This window comes from Ammospiza nelsoni, chromosome 31 (genome assembly GCF_027579445.1).
Source record: "Ammospiza nelsoni isolate bAmmNel1 chromosome 31, bAmmNel1.pri, whole genome shotgun sequence".
Classification (NCBI taxonomy): domain Eukaryota; kingdom Metazoa; phylum Chordata; class Aves; order Passeriformes; family Passerellidae; genus Ammospiza; species Ammospiza nelsoni.
In genome coordinates, this window is record NC_080663.1 from 2,871,418 (window position 1) to 2,894,371 (window position 22,954).

General features: G+C 48.0%; 1 protein-coding gene, 1 long non-coding RNA gene and 1 pseudogene across 2 annotated transcripts; 2 read left to right on the forward strand and 1 right to left on the reverse strand.

The window, feature by feature from the left end:
• LOC132085574 (zinc finger protein 883-like) overlaps positions 1-22,954 on the forward strand; it is a 211,049-nt pseudogene that overhangs the window by 158,398 nt on the left and 29,697 nt on the right.
• On the forward strand, positions 3,334-13,146 carry LOC132085619 (uncharacterized). Its single transcript, XR_009420243.1, has 2 exons — positions 3,334-3,429; positions 11,262-13,146. It is a non-coding gene; the product is annotated as an uncharacterized LOC132085619 (long non-coding RNA).
• Positions 16,973-22,622, reverse strand: LOC132085573 (cytochrome P450 2C9-like). Its single transcript, XM_059491029.1, has 9 exons — positions 22,400-22,622; positions 21,904-22,066; positions 21,289-21,438; positions 20,825-20,985; positions 20,250-20,426; positions 19,609-19,750; positions 19,108-19,295; positions 17,817-17,958; positions 16,973-17,539 (listed from the first exon to the last, which is right to left on the reverse strand). Exons 1-9 carry the CDS (start codon positions 22,577-22,579, stop codon positions 17,358-17,360), a joined length of 1,485 nt encoding a protein of 494 aa, XP_059347012.1. The 5' UTR covers positions 22,580-22,622; the 3' UTR covers positions 16,973-17,357.

Here is a 22,954-nt window from a genome sequence, read left to right on the forward strand (position 1 = left end):
CTTAACATGTGTTTGATTCCATCTGCCTTGATATCTGGAACAATCATAAGGAGAGCAGCTGGGGGTCCAACAATCTAAACCTAAAGTCTAGCCACAAACGCTTTTCCACCACATATATGTTTCCTATTCTATTTTGGACAATAAATGCCTCTTTCAGAAGAATGAAGCTGCCATGGGCTTCCTTCTGCATCCCAAAATCCTGTTCCATTACGGACCTCACTCAGGGTACTGACCCACCATTTAGGCTCGACTGGGCTGGCCACCCATGGCCAGCAGACCCTCCGCAGACCCTGGCCCTCTGCAGACCCAACAATTGCTAAGGTTAAAGGTTCTTGCTGCTTCTTCTCCCAAGGTTAAAAATTATTTTCCCACTTTTGCCCCCAACCTAACTGACAATATAAGTGTAAGATTATAAAGAGAAACATTCCAAATGTGTAGTCTAATCTCCTAACCGAATTTTCACTTTCACATTGTCTTCCACACCACCTGTGGTGAGAGAAGGCACAGAAACAGCTTAACATAAAAACAACCAATGATGGTGAGGATTGGCCCCCAGTGACTGGAGATGGGAGAGGAGGGATGCCCACACAAACTGTTTCAGCAGGCAGCCTGTGGGGAGGCACACAGGGCTTCCCCCGATGTTGCCGCAGTGGCTGCTGCTCCATTCCGCCCCTGCGGAGTGTCGGTCGCGGCTTCCCATCCTTCTCCTCCAGCTGAGATGTCCAAACCTCCGGGGCCACAGTGACCTTGACCCGAGTGTGATGGGTCCACCGTGTTCATCTGCCTTGACGGCTGTTTCTGTGGTCAGCAACGCTTGGAAAGGTCCACGCCACTTCACCACCAGGGTGCTTCTTTCCACTCTTTAACTGGGACCCAATCTCCCGGCTGGATGTTGTGAACAGCAAAGTCCAAAGGCAGGGTCTGTGCCACCTGAGCTTCCTGTCAAACAGATTTCACAAGAGACAGTATCTTGGCCACATATTGTTTCAAATATACATCACTTATCTCTATCCCCCCACTAGGCTGGGAATTACAAGGGTAAGGAATTCCAGACATTAATTCAAAGGGAGAAAATTGAATATATCCCCTGGGTCTGGCCCTTATTCTTGCCAAAACCAGTGGCGAGGGCCGTACCCGTGGCATCTTAGTTTCTATCACCAGTTTCAGGAGGTGTTTCTTTATCTCTCCATTCATCCTTTCAACCCACCCGAACTCTAGGGGTGCCAGGGGGTATGGAGGTTCCATTGTATCCCTAAAGCAGTCATAACTCCTTGAAGAATTTTTCCTGTAAAATGAGTTCCCCTATCTGAGTCTATTGCTTCCACAATCCCATATCTTGGAATTATTTGTTCCAAAAATACTTTAATAACTGATGCTGTAGTTGCTGAAATGGCTGGAAATGCTTCCGGCCACCCTGTTAACTGACACACTATTACCAGAAGATATTTGAACCTTGCCACTCCAGGCATTTCAGTAAAATCCACCTGGCATCTCTGTAAGGGACATACAGCCCAAGACCTCCCTCCCCTGGCAAGTTTCTTTGTAACTCTGTTATTGGTTTTAGCACAAATCAAACAACCCTCAATAGCTTGCTTTAGCCAGAATAAAAAGACTCACAGCAGCACACGTTTTGAGGAAGGCTTCTGCCAGTCCTCGGGAGCCCCAGTGACTCTCTTCATGAAGTTTTTTTAACAATTGCAGGGCCAGAGCTTTTGGTATCCACTGCTTACCATCCCTTGTAAACCAATTATCCTCTCCTTCCTCTGCCCCACTCTTTTAAATTATCCCAAGTTCCTCTGGTGGAAAAGACAGTTTCTCTGGCAGTGGTGCAGTTACTGGGAGCAAAGGGAGCATCTTAGAGCTTTTTGGCAACAATGCAGCTTTCCCAGCTTCTTCATCAGCTCGTCGGTTTCCTGTTACCTCTTCTGAGCACCCTGCCCCATGCCCCTTGATGTGTATTATTGCTAACTTTTTTGGCAAGTTCACCACCTCCAATAGGTGAGAGATTAAGTTCTCAAGAGATAATGTCTTTCCCCTGCAGGTTAATAAACCTCTTTCTTCCCATAATTTTCCAAATGCATGTATCACCCTGTTATCTTTGCCCAATTACCCCATAAAAAAACCCCAAACAATGTTTAAGGTAGCAATTTAATTCAATAGCTTAGAAAATATATAAAATTGGATACACTTGAAATATTGGCAATATAATTTGATTAAAAATAAGGGATAATTCAGTTCCAATAGTAGCCCATAAGCAAAACAGAAATAACCGCGCCGGGTACAGAGTGCAGGGTTCTGGGACCCTTGCCACTCACGTACAAACTTGCCAGGTGAAAATTCCCCCTTTTGTGCCATATGTCAATGCTATCTTCTACCAATTTTGATTCATCACACTTCTACCTCCACCCTCATCACGACCTTTACCGCGCATGCTCCACCACTCTTTTGGTGGTCACACCCGTCTTTGGGGGTCGTTTTGGATGAAGACCTCTCCTCTTCCTCTTTGTCTTTTAATTCACCTTTGGGCTCACGTGCGCACCAAGCCAGTACAATGTAAGCCAAAACTATCATAATATAATATTTAAGCATCAAAGCAATAAATCTCTTATAGCTAGCATTTTCCTGGGACCTAACCAGATTTTCCTTTCTTTCTGTTAATTTTTAATAACTGTTATCTCATGCTTTTTCCTGCCTTGAACATCTGCAGGGGAGGGCGGGGAATGGAAACCCTGCTCTCCCTTTCTTGGCATCACACCTTTTAACTGTTTTATTATTTCCAAATATTAATTACTGTATCAATATAGTTTACTGTTTTCATTTTGTCAGCACGAAACATACCTATTACCCATACTTCTCATTATCTTGCTCTGAGTTTTTGGAGTTTTCCGCCAGAAATCTCTCCCCTCCCCGACTCATACACGGGGTTTGGGGTGGTTTTCCTTTTTTGGGGGAAATCAAAGCGATGCCCTGATTCTCCTAATTGCGGGCAGGAGAAGTGAGGCTCCAGGGCTTCCCGCTGAGCCGGAGCCACCGGAGCCGCAGTGCCAGGAAAGCCGTGGCGGGAGCTGCGGAGAAGTTTGTTTGTGTTTTCAGCTCAATCCCCCTCAGACCCGGGCCCGTTCCAGGGCTGTTCCTCAGCTCCGGCTCTGCCCTCACGCAGCCCGGGGGGCCCTGAGAGCACGGGGCGGGGCGGGGCTGTGCCGTGTGCAGAGCCCGCCCCTGGCTGGGATTGGGCGATGGTGCCGTCAGTCACGGTTGTGGCGCGCTGATTGGTGGGAGCGGGTCGGAGCAGGGCCCCGGTGGCGGGCTGAGGGCGGCCGTGGCTGGGCAGCGGCGCCATTGTGGGAGCGTGTGTGCGGTGCCGTGAGCGGCGGCAGCGGCCGGAGCGCGGTGAGGCGGCGGCGGAGCTCGGAGGCGGCCGCAGCGCAGGTGGGAGCCGCGCTGGGTTGTGCGGGGGCTCGGGGCTGGCTGCGGGCCTCGGGGGCGGCAGGGGGCTCGGGCGGGTTCGTTGTGCCGTGTCCGGCGCGTGTTGCCGCTGGCGTGAGGGCGCTGCGGGAGCGGCTGCCCGCGGTCTCCTTGCGGCCGCTGCCTCGGCAGGAGCCGCTGGCGGAGCAGCGCTGGCTCGGCCCGGTTGCTGTGGCTGGGACAGAGGGGGCTGCCCCGTGCCCGGGGCTGTGCGGGGAAATTGCCGTGGCCGGAGGTTTCTGTGCGCAGAGGAGACAGAGGAGTCCTGTAAAAGTGACTTTATTGCTGCGCAGAGGGAGAGGCCGTGGGGCATTTGCCGTGCGCTCTCTGCTGTTGTTGTAGTTCGCAGCCTCCTTTTTATCCTCATTTTCCCGGCTGTGTCTCCCTCTACCTTTGCCCGCTGGCTGAGGTGCTTGGAAGGTTCAGATCTTCCTATCTGCCAACTGCATGTCCTCGTTAATGTGCACCCCCACTTTTGTGTAACAGCCGATATTCATGGCTCTGTTAAGTCTTTACTCTCTTGGAAGTTTAGGAAATCAGCGAGACTTTGTCTGAGTAGCAGTCCATGTTAATTAGTAAGAGTTTTTGAAACTGATGGTTTCTGCCTTCCTTATCTACGATTCCCTGACCCAATCTCCGGGAAGATTCACACAGTAAATTTTTTTTTTTCCTTTTTTCCTTACTGAGTCTTCTTTGGTTTTGGGATTATTCTCAGTGCCCTCATTCCCTGTCCTTCTGTAGCCGTTTCAGGATCAGGAGGCCTGGCTGCCACCTGCATCCCCTCGCTCCGCTGCTGAATGAGCTGCACTCTCAAGGTGTGGAGCATGGTACAAAGATGAGAGTTGCTGTAGCACATCAGAGGAGAAACAGCATTCGTTTAATCCATGGTCTGCCAGGGAGCCACAAAACCGTGTCCCATTCCCATTCTTTCCGCATTTAAATCCGTACATGAGCTACTTTCTTCTTTCCTTTATTATCTGTTTCATCACTTTTCCTTTGTCATCTATTTGCCAACAGCAGTTTGCGTCATTTAATTTTCCACAAACTCCTCCTTTTTCTGCTAACAGATGATCTGATCCCATCCCATGGTTAAGTGTTGTGTTCCTCATTTCAGTGGATTGGTCGGCAGGAAGGTCAGGAGCTGCAGCTGTCTGGTTGGTTATTATTGTGAGGGCAGCTTGTAATCTAATGATGCCATTGAAATGAGAAATGGGTTCTGTGGCTGCTGATATGAATTGGTTCGGGTTCCCAGGGGCTGGTCCATGGTGTTGTAGGATTTGTTCTGCTGGCCGTTCATCTTTTCCCCATTGTGGGCGCTCCCTTCAGCCAAGACTTCATCAATTTACCACTTTTCTCTAATTAAATCATGAAATACTTGGATTCCCAATTGATTTCCCTGAACTTGTGGCAGCAAGAACATCTGTGCTCTAATACACCCTATATAACACAGACAGTGACAGCACATGTTGGAGTGGGCAGAGGGATGATTCCCCCCATTTATTTATAGTGAAGTTTTCCCAACATTTTCCGTTTGCTGTTTCCTTTTGCAGCTTCACCCGTTTGTGTTGCAGGGTCAGATATCCTCCCCCTGGGCTCTGGCTTGAGCTGTGCAAATTCCATCAGTGCCAGCAGGCAGAGCTTGGGGTGAGGGGCAGAGGGAATCAGCCCAATTCCTGCCCCGGGCAAGAGACCCAGGTGCATTGTCCACACTTTGCCCAGCAGTGTTCATTTGCGTTTCTAAAGCTCCTCTCCAGCCTGACTAGAACCAAAGCTTCTCTTCCAGGACAGTAATCTGGTGACCCCCTGTTCCTTTCCCACCCCCCTTCCCTTGCTTTTTTTGGATGTCTTTTATTTTTTCCTTTTTTAAGCAGTATTCTGTTAACTGTCGATGAGTTGAAGCGTCGCATTTAAATCTTTTCTAGTTTTTCAAAATGCATTATAAAGGTGAACATCGAGAAACCCGACCAAAATTGTGCCATCACTAAGAGACAAGCACACACATACCCAAAAAGCCTGTACTTCTCCTAAGAATAAAAATTGGTTCTGACACCCCTGACCCAAACCTGACGGACCAAAAGAAGGATTATTAAGAAAAAAACATTCTAATGTAATCTTGTCACCAAAACGGTGGGAAGAGCCAAAACTCTGCAACATTTTCAGTGTTAGAGAGTCAAGGCATTACTTGATTCTGGCCAGGATGTGCAACAGAAATAATTTATTTCACAAATAGCCCGGCTGTGCAGAGAAAATTGTGCAATGATACATGAGGTTTACTAGATTTTTCCTAAACTTTATGTAGTCTGGACCAATCTAAATCCACTGCTTTACTGTTCATTGCTTCCAAGTTGTGTAAGTTTTTAGTATTTGGTTCCCTGTTGGACCGGGATTTCTTCCCCTCTGTGAATTTGGTCTCCACACTCCTGGATTTCCTTCTCAGTCTTTTCCAGCCCAGGTGTCTCCAGCTCTGCCGTGGGCAGTGTCTGGGGTAGCTGTTGGTTGCTGTTTGTTGCTGGGCAATGTTGATGTTTTGTTGCTGGTCGTTATCTCTGTAGGTGTCTTTTGGGCTATTCCCAGTCTGTTGAGATGTAAAACTCATCTCCATTGAGCAGTGTAACACCCCTTAAAAAAAACCTTTAAAATTCATTTCCCCAAGGCAAAGACAAACCAAGCCTGAACAGAGAAATAAGGTTTAAAAGAACCACACTCGGTACATTTTGCAGCAGTGCAGTGGCAGGCAGCCCAGAGTGTGGGTGTCAGTGAGCCCCAGAGTGGAATTGTGCCCTGGTGTTCCCCAGCAGCTGTGGCAGTGCAGGCCCAGCCAGCGCTGAAGCTGCAGCAGTGGCAGCAAGGCTTGGCCCCAGTGGCTGGAGGTGGCAGAGGAGGGTGGCCAGGATTGCAGAGGATTCCAGGCGAGGATCTGTGGGCAGGCGCGGGGGCTTGGCCCGCTGTGGAGCCCTGGCTGCTGCTGCGTTGCCTTCAGGGCAGGCTCAGGGGCGGCCTCCCATCCTCCTGCTGCGGGCGGGAAGTGCAAATCTCCGGGGCTTCAGAGCCCTTGAGGCCAGGCTGAGGGGTCCCCCCGTGTTGAGCTGTGCTGGCGGCTGTTTCTGGCCTCAGGGACGCTTGGCATGGGCCCCTTGGCCACCAGTGGTGCTGCTTTGCACTCCTTGGGCAGGAGCCGATGTCCTGGCTGGGTGTTGGCAGCAGCAAAGTGCCAGGGCAGGCTGTGTGCCAGCCCAGCTTCCTGTGGGAGAATGTGCCTTGATATCTGCTCCAGTGGTTGCTGAAGCAGTGAGAATTGCTTTTGCCCCCCTGTTAGGTGCCATGGTGTCAGCAGAAGATATTGAAGCCTTCCTGCTCAGGGCATTTCAGTGCCAGGCTCTCACAAGCACCCACAGCTGGGCGGGTTGAACTGAGCATGGGGCGGTGACCTGCGCTGTGTCTGATTCCCCTTCCTTAATAACAGCCTGTCTTGTAGCTCTTTTCCCTTCTGCTGCCCTTGCAGAGCCATCCACAAACACATTTTCTCCCTCAGGCCAGGGAATGTCCCATCATCAATCTGTCCCAGCCTGGGTCTGGAGCTCTGTCCCTTGAGTGCAGTCCTGGGTTCCTTGCCAGCCCCTCTCCAGGCTGTTCAAACAGGAGGCTGGGTTAAACCCTTGCCCTGTCCTCAGTTCTAAATCCTCCTGTGCTATTGACCAAGTTTCATACTGTAATAACCGAGCCCTGCTCATCCATTTAGAGGCTCTTTTGGTTGTCAAAGCTTTACCTTGATGCCAGACTTGAACTATAGGAGATCCTATATAGAATTAAACATTTTAGCACAAGAATTCCTTTGGCAAGACCCTGTTTAACACCCACCTCTAATTCAAATTATTATGTCTAGAAGGCCCAGGCCAGCAGCCTCACTTAATCTTCATTTTAACCCTTGTAAATTCTGTGTTTCCTCCTCCTTTCTATCCATCCAGTTTGTTGACTGGCAGGATAGGAGTGTTGTAGGGAGGCATCCTTGGCTCCAAAAGCCCTGCCTTTAACAGGGACTCAATACCAAGCTGTTAGCCCTTCCTTCTGTTTCCTGGAACAGGGTATTGCTTGTTCTAGTTGCTTTAAAGTAATTTGTATAGGCTCCATATCTAATTTTCCCTCTTTCCCTGGGGCTGCTCACACTTCTGGGTTCACTTCAGCGTAGGCGTTGCTAGACATTTGATACAGTGGTACCACAGAACTGGCCTTTTATAATATTATAATATCACCTTTTATAATATTAATTTGCCTTCCAAGTTTAGCAATCACATCCCTTCCCAGTAAATTAAAATCCCAGTAAGGAGCAAATAAAACTTCATGCATTTCAAACCCATCATCTCCCAGATCTACTAACAGTGATTGAATAAAACCATACATGTTTCCCACTTATCTCCTCACTAATCAAACATATTTTTATAATTTTCCCCCCTTCGGTCTAAGATTCAGAGTGGATTGAGAGGCCCCTGTGTCCATCAGGAAATGCCTCCTCTCAATGCAGATCCACCCTGAATGTTCTCAAGGGCTCCAGTGTGGAGGGTCCCTGGTGTGATGGGAGCTGTGACAGCCCTGCCAATCCATGTCCATCAAGGGGTGGACTTGCTGGTCCTGAGGGTGCTGCTGTCTGTGCTTGCAGTGTCCTTGTGCCCTGCAGCTGGAGCCCTGGTTCCTTGCCAGGGGCTGTTTGGGTGGGCTCTCCCCTGCTGAGGAGGGCAATGCCTCTGCCAGGTGCTTGTGGCTGAGCCGTGCCCTGGGTGCTGGGGCCCCCTTGGGCCCTGGGGTTGATCCCTCAGGGGCTGTAGGAGCTGTGCCCCGGCCTTTGCCTTCAGCTTGGCCTTTTGCTGCTCCCTTCTTGCACTCACCTGCTGTGCCTTTGTGCCCAAGTGCTGCAGGGCCTTCTTGTGCCCCTCCTGCAGCCCCCCTCAGTGCCTGTGGGTGCTTGTCTTGCTTTACAAGAGAGGTGTCTGCTCGGGAAGGCAGAAAAGCCTCTCTTGGAATGGAGAATGCAAACCCCGTCCCTCTTAATTTCTAGACTAGTGAAATCAAGGGTCTCTCAGGCAAAGATATGGGAATAGGAATACCAGTTCTTTACTAGTGTGTGTAATAAAGCAAACAAACACCAACAGCTGCGGCACTGACAGCAAACAGAGCCCGGACCCAGTCCCGGCCTTTGGGCTGCGGCGCTTTGCCCTTGGGTGCAGTTCCGGGCACGGCCGGCAGGGGCGCTGGTGGCTCCCGCGGGGCGGGGCAGCGCATCCCTCCCATGGGAACCTCTCTGAGCGGAAATAGAGCAATCCCTTCATCTAACTATTTCACTTTTTTACCTTCTGTAGCCTTTGTCCCGTGTTTTGAGAAAGAATTTGGAGAGGGCTGCCTTTTAACTGAGCTCCTAGTGTTTCAATAAGGTGCTTCCTGTACAGAGAGAGAGTTTCCCTGAACAGCTGGAGCTGTGGTTACCAAGGGGCCGTAACTCAGAGCAGGACGGTGTCAGGGGAGGATATCCCGCCGAGGCTCGGTGGGAGTGTGGGCAGGGTCTGCTGCCGGAATCGCCAGAGGGGGATCTTCCCATGGAGTCCGAGGCGGAGCGTGGGTAGCCCCCACATGGCTGATGGCGGCTGATCCGGCAGCTGCTGGCAGAGCAAAGGCAGGTGGGAGAGCCCGGCAGCAGCGGCGGTGCCCAGCGCAGGTGGCACGGGCAGGGCAGCCGGGGATGGGATGGCTGGGACCCCCCCGGGTGCGGTGGGCGCGGTGACCTCGGAGCAGGCGGCAGGACAGAGCAACCGCATCTTCCCCAGCATGGGCGGCAGAGCGGCCGCGGGCCAGGCAGTGGGAGCAGGGCACACAAATTGAGCGACAGCGCCGGGGCAGGTGGAGCTGCCCTGGGCAGTGAGGCCGCACCTGGGATGGAAACCGGGGCAGGCGGAGCTGAGGCGGGCAGCGAGCCGGGACCCGGGACAGGCGCCTGGGCCGCGAACAGAGGGGGCAAGACCTGCAGAGGATCCCACTCTCTTTCTGATTTTTCCTCTTGTTCCCCTCCCTCTCACTTCCCCTTTTTCTTTTCTTGTGTTTTCTTGAGTGTTTCTGATGCTTCCAAGATTTTTTATTCTCTTAAAATCTCCTGTTTAACATATGGCATTCTCTTTCTTCTAGATTACACGGCGTTTTTTTTACAAATAAATCCAGAACGTAACAAATCTAAACTTCTGCTTGGATACTTTGAATTGGTCAATGGGCTAACTGACGACCTCTTAATGTTTTTCTCATCACCTTTTCATTTATCCTTTGGCAAATTAAGCATCTTTCAGTTATTTGATTTGCTACTCCAAAAATGCCGGTGTACCCATAGTTCCTTAAAAAATGATCACACAAAGGTTGAGTACCCCAGTGCGTTTTCTGATACATGTCTTCTAATATTTTCCTAGTAAGGACATTTTATGACGTCATTGTCTTCCTTCAAGAAGTTTCCATTTCCCTGATTTATCTTGTTCACTTCCTGTCTTGTTTAATTTTTTTTTCTCGGCTTCTCTAAACTTTGGAATTTCCAGTTTTTCCTGGTTTGGAGTTAATATTAACATAACTCTTTCAGCTCTATCAGCTCATTAGGCTTCTGTGGCTTGGGGGTAAGCCATGAGAGCAGGGATTTCAGAGGGATCACTGAGGGGGCCGAAGAAGTACCCTCATACTGTTTTTGGAGAGGGGCAGCTGTCAAAACTCATACTGAGAATGCTTTGTGGCTGGATTTTGCTTCTTTGCCTTCCTCGGGAGATCACGGCCATTTTCTGTTACACAGTGTTGGCTGGAAAATTCTTCCTGACTGACTGTCCTTTGTAGCCCAGGGCCAGGTACAGCAGGATGAGAGTGCCTTGCTGCTGTGACCCAGCCCTGCCATCAGTCTTGTGGAAATGTGGGAAATGACTTCCAAAGGCCAGTTTCATCCTGTGCTGTTTTCTGGCTCAAGCCAAGTTGTGTTGTGGCCATGCAAGGGTGAATGGTGGAGAGACTTAGAGCTGTGTGATGCTTGCTGCCTTTAGGATGGCATGCTGTCCCCTAAACTGTCACCTGCAGCCCCATTACTAGGAGTGATTCTAACATGAGTAATGGTATGTGGGTTTTGAAATCAGAGGGTCTGTGTTTGATTTCTCTAGGCCTTCAGCAATGAAATGGAGATGTGTCTTATTGAATTTAAAGAGAAACAGTCAGGGACCAGGTGTGTGGAAGAAGTTCTCACAAACTGGGGAAATGGTCTGGAAACCAAGGCAAACAAAGGCAGAGCAGCTTGGTGTGAAGAAGCTCAAGGCAGCTGGGTAGTAATCTACCTACCTGCACACTGATGAATGAAGAATGGTTGGGAAAGGGAAGCACAAGGAGATGGCAGCGGGTCACAATAGTGTGGGACATAACCAGAAGGGTCATGTAAGATAAGTACCTGAGTTATTTGAACCCCAGGAGAGCTTCAGCTGCAAAACAGGTTCCAGTTTTCTCCTTAAAAGACAATGATAAATTAGAGTAAACCTGAAGACTGGAATGAGAATATTCAGGGAGGTCTGTGAAAAAAGCCGCTGGAAGGACTGGGGTTGTAGAGTGGTCTGACATCAGTCTTCAAACATAAAGAACAAAGGAATGTGCTTAGGAAGGGCAGGAGGTACTGAGCATTCAAGTCTCCATGTTTACTGGTCAATCTGTCTTCACTGTGGGCCTAAACTCTAGTATCATGGTGCAGACAGTTATTTAGTCTCCATATTTGACTATTGTGTACTGTCTTCTTTCCTTTTCTGCAGCCTCTGGAAGAAATCTACTCTGCAGGGGATTCCATTGTGATTCGATTCCATACAGATGACACCATCAACAAGAAAGGATTTCATGCCTGATACATAAGTACCAAATTTCAGGATGCATTGCACATGAAAAAATAGTTTGACTGCTCCTCACAGATATTCCCCATCTGAAGATTGAGACCTTTAACTGTGATCTTTGTCTTTTATTTTTAAAGCTTCTGTGCACTTGGCCAAAAGCAGTGTACATTATTTTCTGTAACTAAAACTAAATCCAGTCTCAAAGGTTTGCCTCTGCAATTATTAGCATGACCCTTTCTTGTTAACCTACCCAGGACCAAAAAACTGTCTTTTAATCATACCTGCCAGGGCATAAACATTGTATTTTGCATAACTTGCCATGGGGCTGAATGAAGACTGAACTTGAATTGAGAATAGCCTTCATCTCTTGCATATCTTGTTTCTAGGTGACATTTCCCGAGCATCCACATGAGCTGTCTGAATGTATTTTCTGGAGCAAGTGTTTTGGACAGACATCCAGTAGGATTTTTTCAAAGGACTTTGTGAGCCACACCCTACCTGCCCCAACTACTCTGTGCAATAAGAGACCAACCAGATGGCTGTGCCTGCATCACTCTTTCTGTCCTCTCTATTATTGTCTTGCTTACTTTGAGTGGAGAGCAAGGCAAGGGACAGGGACAGTCTCTTCTAGCTACTTGGATTCCAGGGAATGAGGAGGACCCAGTACTTGGTTTGTAGTAATTGTCATGGTATATGTTGAATGGAAATACTTCAATGCAGTGCTCAAGGCAAGGGTGGTGGCTGACAGGGAAATGTTGTGGTGAGATGCAAGGCAAAGATATGTGATGGTGGCAAAGCTTAGTGTTGACAGCCTGCCCCAGTTATATCACCATGCATGGCAGCTCAGAGGGCTGTGGCAGCAGTCCAGGCCCTGTCTTAAATGAGGAGTCTCTCCTCACTCCACCCATGCTTGCTTTCTCAGCCTTCTTTACACTGCTTCCTTTCCATACTACCACTTCCCTGTGAGCCCTTCCTTTACATAGTGGAGCTGCTCTCCCCAGGGCTGCCTACCACATCCTAGGAGTGCTGTGCAACTTCAGCTGGCCAGAACATCTCGCTGAAGAAAACACTGGGGCAGGGGAAGTCAGGGTGTCCCTGAGGCAGAGGGACACAGGCCATGCTACAGGTCAGCTTTGGTGATCTCTGGGAACCTGTCAAACTTGCAAGCTGCAGGTATGGGGCTAGAAATGGAAGAGTTCTGGTTTCTGCTTCCTCCCCATTTGTCACTGGTGCTGGCCCAGTCTCTTAACTTCATGGTAAGGGTGCAAGTGAGATGGTGACTTTGACTTAGAGCACTTAAGAGTTATAAGGCTCAGACATGTTCTTGTTTGCCCGTGAGAGCTACCCAGCCACAGGCTTGAAGAATTAACAGTAGCTTGGTGCTTCTTTCAGAAAAAAAAAAAAAAAGGAAAAGTATGTTTTGGGGGAACCACTGTAACAGAGCAGTTGACATGGGAGGAAAAAAAAATACTTCATTCTGAATGTTTCGTTAAGGCACTCATGGGCAATTATGAGCTAAAAGCTGAGGTATGTTAGCTTTAATAAAGTATTTATAATCCAAGGATTGCTATGTTTACATGACCATTGTGCTGTCAGGCTTAGGAGTGGCACCTCCTCTCTTGCATATGACTGTGGAGAGGTGTGGGGCCAGTGCCACTGTCTGGCACAAACAACATTCCTGGAGATAAGGGCATTTTCAGATGGATAATAAATAGACCTAGCCCTCTCCAGAAATCCTTGAATAGAATATGGGCCAAGTATTGTGAATACTAGGAGAAGCAAATGCATGAAAATATTTTCTTGCTTAGATCAAGAAAAGTAAAGTAATTTATGCCTACTCACAGAGGATTATTTGTATATAAAATGTGCATGTAGAAGACCAGTAGTCAAAGCCTTAATAAGTGTAATGTGAACAATACTGTACCATGGACTATAGCTTTATTGCAGGCTGTATAAAATCATGTTATCTCTGTTTTGATTTTGGTTTTTTGGTTTGATTTATTCTAGCTCTGCTTTGTTTATCTTTTCAAATTTTCTGGCCTTTTTACAGCTAAGACCTCTGATCTCAGGCTGTTTGACCATGCAGGTCTGGAGAAGTAAGCTCTGCTAGATGGGGTATGCATCTCTTCTTTGCTTCAGTTCAAGCAAAATTACATTAACTCAGGTCTGGAAATAAAAGTGTGACATCAATCCCTGTGAAACAGAAGCAAAGTTTCAGGTGACAAGCAGCAGTTCCAGTTTCCTGACCTTTTGGTGGCAGCAGTGACTCTAGAGGAGAGTGAGTGTAGCAGGTTCCCATGTACTTTAACATCTTTTTTTCCATGTTCTATAATTTCCCATACAACCCAGACTGGTTTGATGCAGATGCTTGCAATGTCGTTTGACTGATCTATCACACTTGTTAGTGTTCATCCAGGAGTCTTTTGTGACAGTGTGTTCACAAATGTTGTTCTGTGCATTCCAACCAATGATCTATGTAGAATATTTCTGCTGTACTGACTGGACTTTACAGTCAATAATTCTAAAGGAGTGAAATTTTCTTAAGAAAAACAATGTCAAACCCTCTGATTGTCAATATGTATTCTGGTCTTTGTGTGGTTTTACATTTCACTTACTGAAATAATTTTTAGAGGGGGAGAAGAAGAGGGTGTGGGGACAATCACAAAAGTACCTGTGTCCAGAACAAATCTCTGTATTCATTAAAGACTGTGGATTCAGTTGTGCATTCTGTTATATGCATGCATTTTCCACTTCCTCAAGCGGAGGAACTCTCTTACTGCATTCCTTGTTTTGCCAGCTGTTGTTTGGGTCTGCAGGTAATACCAGGAAGGAACTTTGCTGTGGTCCTTTAGGTTTGTATTGGCTATTGCAATCAAGGGAGCATTTAGAAAGTGGGGCAGAGAAAAGTTGGCCAGCCAAAGGGCTACATTGTCGCATGTGTTGCTCACACTTTAGGGGGCCTAGATGCAGGTCTGCAGTGATAAATATCAGGGATCGGGGAATTAGTCTGAAAGCATTTTTTAAAGGATCAGCTCATTTGCTACACTACAACCCATGGCCTTCAGCAGCAGGTGCCAAAGATCCAGAGACTTGAAATTCCTGCGTGAAGGACCAGAGGATGAGGTAGATGTTCCTTACCACAAGGTTTTAGTCCACAATCCGTGGCAGCAAAATGCTGCTAAGGCAGCACCTAAAATGTTTTTCTTCCTCTTTCTGTCTGCTGCTTGATGTCTGCCCTGCTTGCTAAGGACCATGTCTGAGTTCTTTCCCCAGCACACACCTAATTGATTAATGTTCCACTACCCAGAACAGTGCTGTGGTGTGTCACAGCTACCCAAACCTTCATGGTATCTGAATTTCCTCTCAGCTGTTCGCAAAGGCAAAGCAGGAGATGAAGTAAGGAGTAAGGATCCCCATGTAGCCTCCTGCACCTGAGTACCATGGCACAGTATGGCCCAGGGGCACTACTTACTTCAGACAAAGAATCATGCCTCAGTCCAGACAGACTCATTTGTCCCAGCATCAAGGCAGGAGAAATCTTCCACTTTGTCCTGGCATTTCCAGCAAATGCTCTGGCAGAGGAGGTAGTAGCCTTAGAAAGCAAAAGCAGGATTCCCCTCTGTGCCTCATAAGTGCAGTCTTAGAGCCAGAAGCTGCCTGATTTGTCATGCTGCTGTTAGAGAAGATATGGAGGCTCCAGTGCCCTGAAGCCCAGCTTCCCAGGTGTGTGCCAGAGCCTGGATGTTCTGGGACCTAGACAGTTTGTCTGAGTCAGCCCAAGAGAAATGCCATCATCTTTTCCACTTTGCAGGTCCTGCATGTGTTAGCAGGAAAAGAAGTTAATCCTAAAAGGAGCACTAACCCTGACATTGGGCAGTCTGCTGTTATTGCACGCAGAGATTTTCCACAGAGAAGCATGAAATGGTGAGTGGGAGTTGGGTCTTTGGATGGGAGCAGCAGGGAGAGGTCAGAAAGGAGGAGAGGTGAGGCACTGGACCACCTATCTATTGGTTGGAAAGCTCCTTGGGGGTGTTTAACCTCCCGTTCTCTGCCCCAACCACAGCAATCAAATTCACTCCTTCATTAGCTCTGCCCTTCCTTACCGTGCAAGAGATGGTTTCAAATACCTGCTTGGATTTTAGCATCTGCCCTCAGCCTTTCTGTCCTAGAGGTATTGTTGGGTCTTAGGGCACTTGGAGGAAAGAGGAGGTTGGTGCCCTAGATTATGAAGCAGACCTCTGCAAGGTTATTCTTGTGAGTGGGTGTCAAGAGGATGCTGTTGCATTATTGCATCCAGCTTAGGATATGTTGAATATTATCCCAAATATTATCCTTTGTGTGATTGGTTATCCCCTGAGCACGTTCTGTGTTCCGGAGCTCTTTAGGAAGAGAACATTTTCTCACTGCCCTGTGCTTCTCATGCAGTTGTTGGTGAATTGTTGAAAGATGTTGTTTTTCATGGCTTTGTTCATTGCCTCAGATGAATCAGCATGCCAGTGGGCAAGAAGGACATGAATATGAATCATCCCCTCCAAGACCTCCAGATGTAAGCCATGTTTAACTTGTTCTGACCAAAGCACACATGCTGCTGGGTTGCAGGACTGACTCTAAGGGCAGCCTTAGACTAATGGAAACCTCAAGGTAATCTCCTCCCCACTGTGCCTGTGCCTCATACGTGACTGCTGTTTCTGCTTGCACACCTGTCCATTAGATGCAATCCAGATGAGCAGTCAGCAATGGTTTGCCATTGTTTTAGAGTACACAAGCAATAGAGCTGCAGTCCTCATGGGAAAAATTTGAGGGACAAGGAGGGATGGACCTGAGCTGTGGGCAAATGTGATATCTCTATCAAAGTAATTCTAAACATTTCCAAAGGGAGGTAGGAATGTGGCCAGCGAGCTTCTGCCACAGTGGGAATTCTTGCACATTGTTTTCTCTGCAGTACTCACATGGTCTCTGAGTGCCTTGTGAGAACCAATCACAGAAATTATATTTTGCCACTATGACTTGTATGACCATGATGCAGGGGACAAGAAGTATCTATGTAAATGAAGATCAAGACAAACACAACAAACTGAACACAGACACAACCAAAGGCCACAGGAACAAAGAAGCCTAGGAGAAAGTAATCTGTGGTGGAATATTTTTATGAAAACCATCTGGCCTCTTACTGAAAGAATGGCAGCAAATTGTAGCTGGAGGCAGAAATAAGAGACACTACCCTTTTCCTAAATGAATTCATTTTAATAAAGAGCATCTAAATCCCTGCAGTGATACTGATGGTGGAAAAGAGGTGCCAGAGAGTTGGTTGCAGTCTCCAATGCTCAGGTAAGTGATCTCCTTGCAACAGGCTGCAAAAATAATGAATGCATTCTTTTCATTAGGCAGACAGGCTGCAGGACACCCTTCCCCTCCAGCACCGTGAGCCTTCCCGACTTGTGGTGTGCTGTGACTGCTCTGGAGCTCCCTGCAGGCAGCAGCAGGGAGCACAGTGGGTGACAAAGGCAGGATCCTTGCCCAGGAGGGACAGCCCTTCCCACAGGGTGCTGCCCACAGGCTCTGCAGACCTACTGTGCAGTGCAACAGCTGATGTGGGCACTGCCCCAACCCAAATTAAATAACAGCTCAAACCGTCATAAACAGATTTTTGTTTATTGGATCATGAATGTACACGCATGCAGCACTATCCATCTGCAAAGCCAGGTCTTGGAGGGACACATGCTGTGGGAGAGTCAGGGGAGATGTGCTGGTGAGAAAACCAAGAGTGGCTGTTTGATGCAGCCACTGCACTCAATGATCCTGTGACAGAGCATCTGTGCAAGAGGCTGCAGTGTCAGCCAGAGCCTCCTGCAGTGTGGTGGAGTTCTGGGAGGCTTCAGAGGTCTCTGCTTTGTGCCTTGTGTTTGGACTGCCTTCCTGAAGGCCTGGTAAAGGTGGGCCAGTGCTCTTGCTGTTGGTTTTAGTAAAGAACATGTAAAAGAATAGCCAGTTTCAGGACACAGGAGAGTGGTTCAGTGCTTTTCAGCGGGGGACAGCACAGAGCTGGTAGGCAGGAGGTACATTGCCTGTCCCACTCAGAGTTGGGGTAATGTTGAGCTCCTGGGGGTTGACAACAGACTTCAAAGTAAAGTTCTGCAAGATGGTGGCTATGAGTAAGAATATCTCCATTCGTGCCAGGCCCTCTCCTGGGCATATTCGTTTTCCTGAAAGTGAAAGCAGCAAATAGAACTCAATGGGAGTTTCTGAGTAGACCTGAGTTTGTGCTAAGCAGCTGTGTCACACAGCTTTGTTTACTACACACAACCATAGCAGTGAGGCAACTGTCAGAGTTACCAAGGACATTTTCAAGAGAAGAATTTGTTTGCAAAAGACCCCTGACAGTTTGGATGGGTGTGTGAAGGAAGAACAGCTGGGAAAGACAGGGTGATCACCAGAGGAGGAGGCTGACAGAGAGTGGAAAAAAGCAAACCTGTGCCTTACCTGCTGAGAAGGGCATGAAGAATTTGCTCTTCTTAAAGCTGCCATTCTTATTCAAGAAATGTTCAGGATTGAACTCATGTGGGTTCGGAAACTCTTTACTGTCATGGAGGACAGAAGTGAGGACAGGGAAAATTGTGGTGCCCTGGAGTAACACAAGAAGAGCAGAACATGAAAGGCTGGCAAATGAGGTCACTCAATCTGACTGCCTGCCAAGTTGAGACTGTGCTTCCCTGTATAACCCTACATGTGCCTTTGGTTTCCCTTTGGAGACCCTTCTTTGGAGGAGGGAGATTTAGGGAGACCCTACTGAATGTCACAGCAGTTGTTGGCTGCTCTTCCTGAATTCTCCCTGTCATCTCCAAAACATTCATTCTGGCCTTGCTCTGGTCAGCAGGGGATACCCCACCTAATTCTTCGCTTTCTTGGTGTTTCACAATAATTACTTTGTAGATGCACCATGTCCCTTCTTTTCTGTGAGTCCAAAATATCAAAAGCACACAAGGTTGTGGAAAAGAAGTTCCTGTGGAATTACCCTGTCCTCACAAATTTGTCCTGCCACAATCCTCTACCTTCCCACTTCCTGGCCAGCCATTGACAGCGGCTGGAGTATTCAGCAGCGATGATACAAGAGTTCTCTGCTGATGGCTAAGCAGTTCTCTGGGTCCTGCCTGATAATTTTGCACAGAGAGCTGGAAATCACTCCACCAGCAGCCCATGTACTGCTGTTTCCCAGCTGCCCACATTCACCCAGAAGAGCAACAAGCACTGCTGCAGTGGTCCAGGCCAAGCCAGGGCTGCTCTGGCCCACCAGCCTGTCTCTGGCAGTGGCCAGCAGAGACTGCCTAAGGAAGTATGCTAGAACAGAGCCAACAGGTTTGGCTTGTTCCATTTAATGCAAACATCACCTACAGCATTTTGTGGCTCAGTCTTTCTGTGCTCAATAACCAGCAACTGACTTTGCTCCCAAGCATGTGCCCAGGCTATCCTGGATGGTGGTGAGCTGCTCCTCAACTTTGGTGTCTTTTGTGTGCAGAATCACTGCTCTAGTTTGTGAACTTAATGTGCTTCTGCAAATATGTAAAGCTTCAGAGCAAGGGAACAAAAGTGTTGATCAGAGCTACTGTTTTAGTGTTGGCCCATGGAGCATCAAGAAGGGAGTGCAAGTCAGCTCCAGCTGCCTGAGGATAAAACCCTCAGAAAGGACTGGGTGAAAACAAAATCACGCCACAACAGTTCTAACTTGTGGCTTGTAACTGACAGCCTAAGAACTGCTGAACTGGAGGGAGCTCACCTTAGGAATGACGTAGTCTCTGAAGCTGGTGTCTTTGGTCACAGTGTGAGGGAGAGCCAGGGGGACAAGAGAGATGAAGCGCTGGATTTCATGGACCACAGCATCTGTGTAGGGCATCTGGGTCCGGTCAGCCACACAGGGTTTTCTTGATCGTCCTACTACCTGGTCAATCTCTTCTTGAATTTTCTCTGTCATGAGAGGCACAAATCATGAAATGGGTAAATAAAACCAAACCCATCTAAATAGGTTGCTGTAAACTAGTAACAAATCTCAGATGGCAGGAGCATTAAGTTGGTTTTGATGTTGACTGGAACACAGCTAACACTTTGCCCATGCAAAGAAACTTGCATTGATTTGGCTAAATAAAGATGTGGACACAGTCAGGTCTCAGAGAGAGAAAGAGAGAGAGATATGAAGGGAAAATCTGGGACGAGGATGTGGTGTTAGTCATGTGCCCAGCCCAGTGCAACAGCTAGAGAGGAAGAGGTCACAAACTGGTACCTTGTATCTTTGGATATTTGAGAAGAAGAAGGAGCCCATATCGTACAGTGATGCTTGTTGTCTCAGTTCCAGCAAGGAACAAGTCGAAAGCACTTGTTATCAGGTTCTTCATGTGGAAACTGGAATTGGGACGATCTTTCTCCTAAGGAAAAGGCTTTGTTTTTGCTCTGGCTGAGATGAGAGAAAGTGGCCCTTTCATGTGTCATCTCAGACCTTCCTTTTCTCCTAGAGCTGTGGCATTTCTCTGCTAAGGGGCCCCAGCCATCTGGGGCATTGCAATGCAGCCTTGAGCAGTAAACTCAATACCAACCTCCTTTTAGGCTGTGCACTGAATGGCACTCTACTGCTTGTCTGCTGTGTCTAATGCTTTCCAGTGAAAGAATTGCAAGACCAGACTGAAAAAGTCCCTGTGTTTTGGTGAAAGCAGAGGGAGCTCTCGCTCTCCAAACAGTAGTGGTGGCTGGTGAGCACGCAGACCCAGAGCTATAAGCTCTAACACAGGCAGTATCTGGGATATTGTTGCTGTTTTCCCATTGCACAGCTGACTGGGAAGGGGTCATCCCCATGTCTGTGTTACTTATGAGAGGGAAGGACTTAGCATAGGTGTGTTTGGAGATAAGCTGGGGCCATCTTCTCCTTACCTCCTGCATTTTGCTGAGGAAACAGTCGATGAAGTCCTGAGGGGAGTTGGGATCTAGGGAGGCTTGGTGCAACTTCACCTCCTCTGCTACAAAGGCTTTTAGAGCATCAAATTCTCCAAATATATTGTTGTGTGGGCCAGGCAGGTAATCCATGATATTTGAGAACATCTGGTAGAGCTGGAAGGAAAGAAACAGGAAGGTCCCTAGTATGACATTTGCCCCATCCTTTGATACTAACCAAATGCCCAGAAAAGCCACAACCCTGTCAACTGAGCCAAGCAGAAGGACCATGAGGCTGAGCAGTCTGGCAGGACTTGCATAGTAGTAGTAGTAGTAGCAGTAACCTTAGAAGTGGAGAAGAAAGTTGTCCAAGGCTATTGGAAACTATTGTACTTAGCTGGCAAAGCCAATTCCAGCTTTGGCGAGGGAGTTTCTTGCTCTTGAATGAAATGCCTTCAGTGCAGCAGAGCATTGATGGGGTCCTACTTAGAAGACTGAAATGGAACTTCATTGGGAAGGAGGCCTCCTGCTTCCCTGGGAGAATGTTGCCACTGTGAAATGCCTACTGAACCTACCTGTCCCCAGCGGGAGTTGATCATCTCAAAGATGTTGTTCACGTTGTCCATCAGAGCCAGGAACTTCTTGTCTTTATAATCATATCGTTTCCCAAAGACAATGGAGCATATGACATTGGAGACAGAACAGCTCAGCATGAAGGTTGGGTCAAAAGCTCTTCCTGTGATTTCAGAAACATTACAGACTATTAAAAAACCCCCATGAAATGTTGTATGTCTACTTATGGCTACTGTGGGTAATCTGAACTCCAGCTGTTAGTGGAAATATCAGATCAGTCTCTGAGTGACACAGAAGGGTCCTCCAAACAGAACAGGACATGATCACAAAATTATTTCGGCTTCATAATGAGGGGTGGCTGGTGCATGGACCAAATCCGTAGGAACTTCATTCCATGCTAAAGAAGTGAGCTCCCTTAATAGAGCCTATTTTTTCAAACATAAGATATATTAAAAATGGACTGTACCCTTTGTTTTGTTGATCTCTTCCAGCAAGTAGTCAGATTCCTCCTGTATCCTCTCTTCAATGCTCCTCTTCCCCATTCCAAAGTTCCGCAGAGTGGTGAGAGAAAACCGCCGGACTTCTAACCATAGCTCATTGTTGCTAAAAACAATCCCTGCAGAAGAAGAAAGAAGAGGAAAGACATGTCCTGGGCATGCTGGCTGTGAGATGAACAGTGGCTCATGGTGACAGTGAATCCTGTCCCTGGAGAGCACTGACATGGCAGCGTCACAGCGTACTGTGGTTCTGTGGTCCAACTGCCTGCTTTTGGCCTTCTCCACTACATGCCCAACATCCTTGTGAATAATTCACACTCACCCATACACAATTTCCCTTGCTGCAGCTGCTGGCTGCTGCCCCTTGCCATTTCCCTGCCCATCTTTGAGAGCAATCTGGCTCCCCTTCTCTGCCACCTCCCACCCTCTGAGTTGCAGTAGCCTTCTCTGGCTTCCCCTCTCCAGGTGGATTGCACCCACCCCATGCAGTTTTCCCTCACGCAAGGTACGCTCCAGCTCTAATCTGGATCACATCCACAATCCCTTCCCTTCTCCTTCAGAAGGAGCTCAGTCAGCAAACATACCTAATCCATTGTTAGCCCTGTCTCCAATTGGCATGTGTCCCCTGGCAGCAAACTCATCTGCGCGATCGACCAAGGCTTCTTTCACCACATCGTATCCATGCAGCACCACCACTGGGTCAGAGCCCAGGTGCACTGTGAACACAGGTCCATACTCTTCACTGAGCTGTAAAAATGCAAGAGAGAACATGGCCATGGAGCAAATAGTGAGGAAGAGTGGGAAAGTCTCCTTGCTGCTGCCTCCCACAGCAGGCAGTTAGCCTCACACATTGGTAACATCAAGATTTGGGTCTCATGATAAATGTGGCTGTGCAGATGGGTCCCACTTATCAGGTCCTAAACAACATGGCAACAGCAGTGAGGGGAAGCAGCTGCAGTCCCCATGACTTTTCTGCTCCTCTGGAATTGCAAGTCATTGAGCCATAGCCACAGGCTGACCCCACACACAAGTCCCACAGATTTCTCACCCAAAGCAGAACAACAGAAGAAGTGGCCTTACCTTCTGGAGGGTTTTGGCCAAGTTACTTGGTTTCACCTGCAGCAAGTTGCCTAGAATGGGAAGGGGAGCTGGTCCTGGAGGCATCTTCCCCTTCCCAGACCTTCCTTTCCATGCTGCAAAGGAGAGCAGGCAGGCAACGCAAACCAGGAGAACAATAGTGGCTCCTCCCAGGAGCTCCATTTTCGTCTGTGGCTCAGGAGGGAGTGACTCTGGCTGTCAGTATCTGAGTTTATATCCCAAAGGTCTGTGTTAGTTCAAGAGCAGGTTTTGAGTCACATGGCTGAGTCAGTCAATATTTACTAGTCAATCATTTGTTAGATTGCCCTGTGTTATGAAACTAAGACTTTTATTGGTATTAATTATTCATTGAAGTCACACCTTATCTCAAACAACTGCAGAAGCCAACAGAGATTAGGAAATCTGTACTGTGCTCACAAAATTTGTTTTCTTTTTCTTTTATCTAGACTTAATTGTTAAAGAAATCATGGTAGGGGGACAGTGTCCTTCTGAGGCACTCACAGATATTCACTGTCACAAGAACATCTTCCAAGTACT